This window comes from Silurus meridionalis, chromosome 29 (assembly GCF_014805685.1).
Source record: "Silurus meridionalis isolate SWU-2019-XX chromosome 29, ASM1480568v1, whole genome shotgun sequence".
NCBI lineage: Eukaryota > Metazoa > Chordata > Actinopteri > Siluriformes > Siluridae > Silurus > Silurus meridionalis.
In genome coordinates, this window is record NC_060912.1 from 1,624,338 (window position 1) to 1,634,518 (window position 10,181).

At 42.2% G+C, this 10,181-nt stretch overlaps 1 protein-coding gene across 1 annotated transcript in view; it reads left to right on the plus strand.

Annotated features, from left to right (window-relative positions):
• runx1t1 (RUNX1 partner transcriptional co-repressor 1) overlaps window positions 1-8,441 on the plus strand; it is a 50,789-nt gene extending 42,348 nt beyond the window's left edge. Inside the window, 5 exon segments of the mRNA XM_046844117.1 lie at window positions 966-993; window positions 996-1,181; window positions 1,691-1,759; window positions 4,232-4,422; window positions 5,989-8,441. Coding sequence (XP_046700073.1) covers window positions 966-993; window positions 996-1,181; window positions 1,691-1,759; window positions 4,232-4,422; window positions 5,989-6,270 — 756 coding nt within the window. The 3' untranslated portion in view covers window positions 6,271-8,441.
• The last annotated feature ends 1,740 nt before the right edge of the window (window positions 8,442-10,181 follow it).

The window sequence follows — 10,181 nt, forward strand, 5'->3', positions numbered from 1 at the left end:
CACTTTCTATTACTACTACAAACCTTTTATTGTGTGTGTGTGTGTGTGTGTGTGTGTGTGTGTGTGTGTGTGTGTGTATTTCTGTTTGTGCTTTTTACAATAGTCTCAAAGAAGCTTATTACAGAATATAAGAATTATAGAGAAACGTTCACTTATATTTAAATTGATGTGTATTTATCTCAATGAGCAAGCCTGGGGCAACTAGGGCAAGGAAAAACCCCTCCTTTTAGATGGTATGAGGAAGAAACCTTGAGAGAAACCAGACTCAAATGGGGAACCTGTCCTCATTAGGTTGACACCAAGAACCAGGGTGTGAAATTTCACGAGTGTGTGATTATGAGTAGTGTCCTTTCTACAGTCGTATACAGTAAATCGGAGTTGTGGAACCAGAAGCTCCTGAGCAACTAATTCATTAGCTCAACATCTGAGATCATCATCGATTCAGCGCCAACTCCTCCATACCAAAGTTTTGATGGAAAAAATGCAAATTTAGAAGGTTATTTTGAGTAAAAGTTTGATTTAGAGGTTGTTTATCCTCAAATTCCAATGTTCCGAAAATCTTCATGAAGATTTGTTTATGAAATCATCCAGAGCTGGTGCATCACTAGATGCCTCGGGAGCCTCGCAGGGTCGGCATCTTCTCTTTGAAGGTCCGAACTCATGAGGAGGTGGGATCCAGCTGGAGCTGGCCCAAATTCTCTGCATGCCTCAGGATCCTCTTGGGTCGACATCTCCTTTTTGAAGGTTCATAATGTTCATCCAACATCCCAAGATGCCAAGATGTGAAAAGGATTTTCACAATTTTAAATTTATTTCAGAATTTGTAGAAAAATAAAATCGGAATTGCGAGAAAACAACGATGAGGCAAACCTTTTTTTTTTTTCTTTCCATAATGAAACTTTTTTTATTGTATGTTATTGCACACATTACTGATCGTAGCTGTGTGTGTCTGTGTGTTCCTGCAGCTGCTCAACTGCATCATGGACATGGTAGAGAAACGCGGCGCTCGCTCACCGTGCTCAGGCGGTGTCAAGAGGCGGACCGCGAGGAGCTCAACTACTGGATCCGGCGTTACAGCGATGCAGAAGACCTGAAGAAGGGCTCCAGCAGCAGCAGCAGTAGCAGCAGCAGTAGCCAGTCGAGGCAGCAGAGCCCCGCAGGGCAGGACACCAATCCTGCAGGTAGCAGCTTCTATAGAAAACATGAACTTCTCACAAGGAGCTTTAGAAGAAGTATAATGAAGGACTGTGGGTTTTCTGTAGTTGACGAGGTGATTGTGAGAATGTTGAAAAGGTAACGAGGATGATGATGAGAATAAAGATGAAGACGGGAAGTGTGATGAGAATGATCATGGTTGAGGATATGAACGAAGAAGGGGTGAGGGTGATGAAGATGATGATAACGATGAGCATGATGAGGAGGACGATAATGATAATCATGATATGGAGGAAAAGGAAGATTATGATGATAAATAGGACGACGATGATGAGGAGTAGGAGATAATAATAATGATGAAGATGATGAATACATTTTTGATAATGAAGATGATGAGGAGGAGGAGAATGATAATGATGAGGGTGAGGATCATCATCGTCAATGGAGAGGAGGTTGATCAGCTTGGTCAGGAAAAGTGGGATGAGGGTGATGATGATGAGTGTAAATTCTAACAGAATGTAATTCTGTGTGTCAGAGATTCACCGGGAGGTCCTCCACAGACCTGTATCTGGCTACGTTCCTGAGGAGATCTGGAAGAAAGCAGGTGAGCAACCCTTTGATGTCAAGATGCCAAAGTCATAGCCTCCTATGGCTGGAAATCCCATCCCAATACTTTTGTCAATACAGAATTTGTTTAATAGCCAGACCCAGATTTCCGGAACGTTCTCCTCGCGGAGACTCCGAATGGCTGTGCTTTACTTACTTCCTGTACACAATCCAGCCACAACGTCGGATCATAAAGCAAACGATCGGACAGCGTTAGTGCCCTGGAGCTTTAGAGCACTTAACTCCTGGCGCTATTAAGAGGTACACGAGATGCCCGCCAGCTCTACCTCTCTCAGAGGTACCGTTTTGTCCGAGCGTCAGTTAGAAAGAAATAGATGCGCGTGATTAAAAGGCTTTGTTTAAGGTGTAGGTGATCTGGCTGATCTCAGACGGATGATGGATTCTGTAATAGAAACCTGGCCTCTGCTTACGCTTATGCTTAAAGGCATCTGTCGAAGCAGCTGATCTTTTTTCACTTCAATAAAAGCAGCCGTAAGACAGCGCTCTTCAATTCCCCAAAAAAAGCATCAATTAGGTTTTTCAATGCGTATAAAAACATTTCTTGGCAACCTAATAATGGCCGTGGTTCAGGAGTTTTTCCACAATAAGACATTATGAAGGACAGTTTCTTAGTAACATTCATCCATTTGTGCTCCTTCCCCAAAATGTTGCCACAAAATTGGAAACACGCAGTAACACGTATGTGATGTTCTTCATTAATGGCAACTTCGTAAGAACTAATCATTGGTCAGGAAATTTCATATTTATTGTAGATCTTTCCCTGTTCCATCATCCTGGTTCTGTTGATTGGCTCATTATCAGGCTTTTGAGGGACCAGGTGTCATGAAAGGACAAAAGCCATGGAAACCAGCTCGATGTCTCAGTATGCAGTAGCATAGAATCTTGACATCACTTGAACAAGGAAACCCAAACCTGTTCCAACATGACAATGCCCCTGTGCACAAAGCCAGCTCCTTGAAGATATGGGCTGGAGTGGAAGATCTCCTGCTGTAGAACCATAGCAGTAGGCACTTCAGACAACCACATCTCGAAGAGTGGAGGATATTATAACAGGAAACTGGGACTAAATGTTAAATGGGATGTTCAAAAAGCACATAATGTCAGATGTCTACTAACGTTTGTAAAAATTCTGCATATTCATAGAGATCAGATGGATATTATGGATATGGTGTCGAGGAATCTGTGTTTTTTTGTTGTTGTTGTTGATGTTGAGCAGCTTCTTACAGTACGCAGTGAATATTCATATCCCTTCATATCTATTCCATGCAACTTCCTGGCGGTTTTTCATATCCTGTACAGCACGGGCCCTTGGGAGCACAACTGAAATGCATAATTTAAATATAAATTGGCTGATTTGCATACGCAATTAGACAGGCTGCGGCTGCGAAAACGTTGTAAAATAAATTTTGAAAAATTATTTTAAAAACCCAGTCCTGTCACGCAGACGTGTTGAAAGTAATAAAGGGTCAGTTTGTGTAAGGAATGTTCTTTCCCGCTTTATAAATAAATGTATGGACAATCGGACCATTACGGTTTGTCTCAGAGGCTAAAACAGCTGTTTAGATTTTTTTTTTTTCTTGATTACTTAAGATGTAGAAAACCTCTGTTCAGGTTTCTAATCAACTCCAAAATGCTTGTCTTTATTTCTGTGGATTGAATTATATATATCATATACTGTATATATTGTGCACTTAGTTTTTAGAAAAAGGGACGTTTATGGGTTTGTATAACCTTCAATGAGCCACAAACCAGAGGTGATAGTGGTGAAGAAAAAAAGACCTCATGAGGGAAGAAACCTTAAGAGGAACCCATCCTCATCCTCAACACTGGATATTAAAGCTTCAACATTAATAAGGTTGTAAGATATTCATTGTGCTTTGTTCCATGCTGGAACAGGGTTTCCAAGTCCAAGTGAACGCAAAGTTATATTATAACGCATCCAAAGACGTCTGACACAATTGTGTTCCTCCAGCTTCGTGGTAACAGTTTGAGAAGAAACACATATGGCAGGAAAGTTCAGGTGTCCCAAAACTTTTGCCAATGTAGTGTGTATATGTGTATACTGTATATATACAGTATATTTTTAGGCTGTCCATGTGGAGCAATCCTCAACAGCGGTGTGTGGTTTCCAGTTGATAAGAACTTCATCAGGGTATTAGGATGGATCAGGCAGGTTTGGAGATCAGAAGATCACTGGTATCTCAGTGGAGCATGACTGACAGAGTCAGAGAAAATACAATCTTGATCTTTTCCTCTTCCACCATACTGGGTCTATTGATCACATTCTTGACGAATCATGAACAAAAAAAGATGAAAGCCATGGATCTAGTTATAGTTTAGAAGATGTTTATACCTTCATGCTCTGTAGGTCGTGATGGTCATGATGGTCGAACAATAGATACTTTTCTCCTTGTTTTTATTTTAAGCCACGGCTTCCACTCTGTTTCAGAAGAGGCGGTGAACGAGGTGAAGAGGCAAGCCATGTCCGAACTGCAGAAAGCCGTGGCCGATGCGGAACGCAAGGCTCACGAGATGATCAGCACCGAACGCGCCAAGATGGAGCGCACGGTGGCCGAGGCGAAGAGGCAAGCTGCGGAGGACGCGCTGTCCGTTATCAACCAGCAGGAGGACTCAAGTGAGGTGAATATCCCTACAAAGACATGGTTTTGCTCTTCGCTATGTTCAGAATTCTTTTATTTTACGCATCTCACATAGATCATGGGTCTTCACACATTGGTAAAAACATCAAATTTATCATTTCAAAAATATTATAATTATTACATTAAGGTTCTATTCAAATCAGGGTGAAGTTCGTGTAAATATACAATAATCCACAATAACACCTAAGCGGTCCTTGATCTGAAAAACGTTGAAGGCCCCTGACTTGTAAAAGGATTCTATGTATGGAAAAGCAGCCACACTTACAGATGTTTTCCCTTGTGCCTGTACACGTTTGCCTTTGCCTCCAAGTGTGTGGTAACAGTTTGGAAAAGAAACAAATATGAGCCATATTGGAAAGTCAGGTGTCCCAATACTTTCGAAATAAACCGTATATACACACTAAATGAAACAAAAAGTATTGGGACACCTGAATTTTTTCACCTATACATGGTTCTTCCCCAAATTGTTACCACAAACTTAAACTAGGAGTTTAAGGAGCATGATGGAACTCCATGAAGATCTGCTTTACATGGTTTGGAGTATAAGATCACCCTCCATCAACAACTTAATTTACTCACACAAAATGTCCACAAGCACACTTCAAAATCGAGTGGAACATCATCTCAGAAGAGTGGAAGAAATTAGAGGCAAATTGGGACCAAATGTGGAATGTGATGCTCAAAAAACACACTCACGACCAGGCGTCCGCAAACTTTTGGCAATATAGCGTCCGTTGTTCCTGATGCGACGGGAGGCTGTTAAGCAGGACGCCGTCTCTGGGTCACAGTAGGGATTCAGCTCTTTTAATCAGTTCATGGGGGAAAAAAAAAAAACGACAGAAAAAAACGGAGCACACATCTGAGTTTAATTGCGAAAGCCCTGTTTATGTGCACGTCTCCCCGGAGAACTGTAGCTGTTTATAACTCTCGCTTCCCGTTTCTGCTTCACATTTAGAACTTTGTCCTAATTGGACAACAAAAAAAAAAGGGCCTGGTTGTAACCCGAAAGGTTCTGATGTGAATCTACGAGAGGTTTTTTGGGGTGTAACCTGTGGCAAATGTTATTTAAGGTTCAGACTTTTAAGCATGAATTCTTAGGCTTCTTTACATCCTGAGAGTTCAATTATTGGTTTGAAAAGATTGTTTCAGCCAATCGGGAAGCTTCGTTTGAAAGTAGGCGGTCCCTTTGCCACATAATGTAAAAGGATCCCTAATTTGAATAGGTGAAAGTTAATTATTAAAACAGTCCCCACTCGATTTTGTGGAGTTTCATTCAGCCACATCAGCAAAGTCAGCTACTGATGTAGGTGAAGATGAGGTGAGGAAGCCTGAGGTGCAGTCAGTGTGCACATCTGGTCAGAGATCTTCCACACCAACCCATGTGAAGCAGATCTTCATGGAGCAGGCTTTGTGAGGTTTGGCTCTGCTAGTTGAAGTGTGTCCGTAGTAACAGTTTGGAGAAGAACCACAAAAAATAAGGTGTCCCAATACATTTTGTGTTTGAAAGGTCTAACTTTGCCTCCACTCCTCCATCCCCTCCCTCTAGAGCTGCTGGAATTGCGGACGCAAGGCAAGCGAGACGTGCAGCGGGTGCAACACGGCGCGCTACTGCGGCTCCTTCTGCCAGCACAAAGACTGGGAGAAGCACCACCACGTGTGCGGCCAGACGCTGCAGGCACAGCAGCAGGGCGAGACGCCTAGCACGGCCAGCTCCTCGGGCACTCCCAGCAGCAGCGCTGGCAGCCCCGACGATACCCCCTCGGCCGCCGCCACGCCACGCTCGGACACGCCTGGCACGCCGTCGGCGTTAGAGCCTGCGCCGCGCTAGAGCCAAATCCGTCAAACCGCCGGGGGGACCGCCTCGCCTCGCCTCGCCTCGCTTGCTTCGACATGCTAATTCGGACATGCTAACCGAGAAAAAAGCGGACTAGCAATGGACCGGCAGAGCGATCGCTCCGTATCGGGTCATATTGACCTGCTATGGCAGAGAACACAAAGATATTCTTTGGGTTTTTTTTGTTTGTTTTTTAAAAACAAAACAAATCCTCACCGTCCTTTAACAACGCGCCCCCTTGCTACTAAAGATTATTTTTACGTGTTTCCTGTAAATACGCCTGTTGTCCGTTGTCGCCGTTTTTTTTGCTCCAGCGCTCCTTTTCCTCTCCGCCAGCCGGGATACGAAACTAGTCGACCTCAACGAAACGAAAGACACTTTACCAAAACCAAGGGATTTACTTCATCGCTCTTGTACACACACAAAAAAACGCGATTATGCGATTATAAGACAGACCGAGAAAGAAAGAAAACTAAAAGAACCTGAGGGGAAGCAGGAAAAAAAAATAGGCATCAGGGCAGGACACGGTGGAGGTGGAGTTAGAGGTGGAGCTCGTGAACTCGTGCAGCAGATTGTGAAGGAACGCAGATGTTCGCCTTTTTTTCCTCACGCGTCTGCAAGACTTTCAACGCTCTTCAGGTCAGTGGGCCGAGGAAATAAAAGTCTGGTTTTTTTTTTTTGTTGTTTTTTTTCTCGCAGAGGAATGTAGACACCAGAGGACCTCGATGAGCATCGGCTCCTGAGAAGGAAGTGAAAAAACATCATCAGGCAACCCAAAAGCATGAGGGCTTGAAATGTTCCTCGGCTCCCGCACCCTCAATGTATTTTATTTTCTTTCTTTCGAACATTTCCGTCCCATCCCGTCTCTCTGATGCTTATTTATTGTACGTGTATTGGACAAGAATTGTGATGCATAAAAAAAAGGACAAAAAAAGTAGGCCCATTCTTCTAGCTGGTGCAAGAACATTGCAGATATTGAGCATATCGCGAGCTGCTTTCCTGTTTGTAAGTGTTTGTGGTAGTTCCTTAGTAGATGTTTGAGACACACACACAAAAAAATCCCGTCGTCCTCTAATCGAAGGAGACAAAAGCTATCTCTCAGAGCTGCTGCTTCAATCTAACGCCGATCTTTTTTTTTTTTTTCTTTTTTTTCTGAGAACTAGCATGTTCCCCGGAATGCTAACATTAATGTTGCGAACATAATCGTATTTGCACTGTCACCGCGACGTTTCCTTTCAGCATGCTTTTTTTTTTCCCGCTAGAAAACCCAGTCTCACCTCACCGACTCCGCAGTGCTTTTTTTTTTACGTGTCTGTGATTTTTTTTTTTTTTTAAAGGGGAAAAAAATACACACAAAAAAGTCCTGCTTTTGTTCATTCCTTTGTCTCGGAAAAGCAAAAAAAAATGTTTTTTTGCTTTGAATAGTGCATGCACGTTACTGAATGTTGGAGTATATGTTCTTTTTGTTTTGTTTTATACAAAAAAAAACGTATAAAGAAAAAAAAAAATGTATTCTACGAATCGAAACTTTTCCAAATGCAAAAGGGGTAAACAGACAGCTTTAAGACTGCAAAGCACCAGGTTACACAGTATTACAAATACAAAAAAAACAAACGAAAAAAAAAAGAATTAACAATGGAAGACAGCCAAAGACCGACACAAAGGACCAAAACTCTGATTTCAAACGTAAAAAAACATCCAACGCACCATCGATTTTATCCGAGAGTTCGTCAGGGGGGGAAAAAAACTTTTATTTTTTCTGTCAAAAAAGCCGAGACCAGCGCTGCTCAGCCTGGACGGGAGAAAAGCGACGTCACGTGTGACCCGGCGAGCAATAATCCACACGTGAATGAACAATAGCGAGAGAGGTTTCACCCAGAATTCAATGCGTTCGGACTCGACTAGCAGCACTTACACGCATCTCTGACGCGTACCATCAGCCGACAGGGTCCAGTCGAGCCATGCAGTTCACGGAGGATCCATAGTGGGGCGCTATCTCTTTTTTTTTCCCCCCCGAACCCTTGGTGCTAAACATCCACCTTTGTTTCTCTCTTATTCTGACCTAGAATTTTTTTGTTTTTACATCCAGTCGCTAATATGGACGGTGTAATCAGGGCGGACCCTGGAACATCTCTTTTGGTCTGTACTTTTTTTTTTTGTTCTCCATAAAAAAAGAAGAAGAAGAAAAAAAACCCTCACTCTACCTCTGACAGCATGTTACAAGCACCAGTCGCTGAGCAGTCACTGGTCGAGTCAAAACCAAATGGGCAACGTGAGAACAGGAATAAAAAAATACAAATAAATAAATGAATAAAATCCAAAGTAAAAAGCTCATACAGCTGCGAAACCATATCACTACTCGGTAACAATGCAGACCTCATAAAAAAAGAGAGAATTTTAACGAGTTAAAAAGGAAAAAAAAATGTACTTTTTTTTTTTTCTCGTCTCACACATTTTTTAAAAAATTTACATTTTTTCGACTCGGTGGAGCGAGGGATCGGGAGCAAACCTCATAACTCTCTCCCATTCCTCCACCCTTACACCTTTCATCCTCCCTTTTTTTTTTTTTTTGCTCTAAGAAGCTCTAGGCCACCTGTCGATGTTGTCTCACATCGAGACGTGCTCAAAGAAGGTTTTTTTTTTTTTTGCGCATGCACACTAATTTTTTTGGGGACAATCCTATAAAAGGGAGATGTATGTACTTTTTTTTTCCTTTGTAAACCGAATAGACGTCGAGTCGGACCGATAAGTCGGGGGTGGGTGAAAAAGGGAGGGGGGGAAAAAATGGGAAAGGGGGGGTAATTGGGGGCAAAACTTTTTCTTCACTTTGTACGGTAAAGAAAAGCTGAAATAAATGAAGGTTATTGTGCAATACTGAATAAAAACGTGAACCACAGGTTAATGGTAGACTGACACTGTTCAGTATGTTGTTGAGCTTCAGAGTCTACTATGTCACAACTGTGGGTTCTTGTTTTTGTTTTTTTTTTTGGTGGGGGTCAGTCTTTTATTTTTATTTTTTATTAATTATGATTTTTGGGGGCTATAATCAATGGTCTGTCAGTCTGTGAATCTTTGCAGTATGATTCTGGTATTGTCGTACTCTTTACTGTGTAATAAATATGTTAATACCTGCACTCTGGATATTTGTTTCATTGCGCATACACCCGATTATTACTATTTTTATTGATAAAAATAATGTACTTTTTTTTTTGAGAAACACCTGCATGTTCCTTTCGTTTCTGTGCAACAAACTTGCAAATTTAACGAGACAAAACTGTCACCTTGGGCAATAACTGTAGATTTCGGATAACTACAGGTAGCTACAGGTAGCTATGAGAATATGCAAACTCAATATATACATATCGGCTACATGGTGAAAGCGGTGCTTAAATTGAGGGGGGATCCTAGGGCATTAGGGACCCCCCATGACAAGTAAAAATGAGACTTAAGGGGGTCCCCTAAATCATTTAGTAAAAAATATAAGAATTACACAACAATTGGGGACCCCCATAAGATTGACTCAGTTGGAACCGACTTCACTGTACGACAAGATGATGAAGAATACGAAGCGTACGCCCAACGTTATATAGAGCGCAAACAGTCTTCTAGAGTTTTATCTGTAGATTTGTTTAGAGGAGGGACATTAGTTATTTTGGTAGGAGAATGCTAAGGATGGAGCCACCAGGAAGGAGGAAAAGAGGAAGGCCAAGGAGGAGGTTTATGGATGTGGTGAGGGAAGACATGCAGGTAGTTGGTATGAAAGAGGCAGATGTAAAGGATAGGGGGGTGTGGAGACGGATGATCCGCTGTGGCGCCCCCTAATGGGAGCAGCCGAAAGGAAACGTATATAAGATTTGTTTGTGAAACATCCTATTCCACATTTGCTCTTGTAACAACCTCCACTC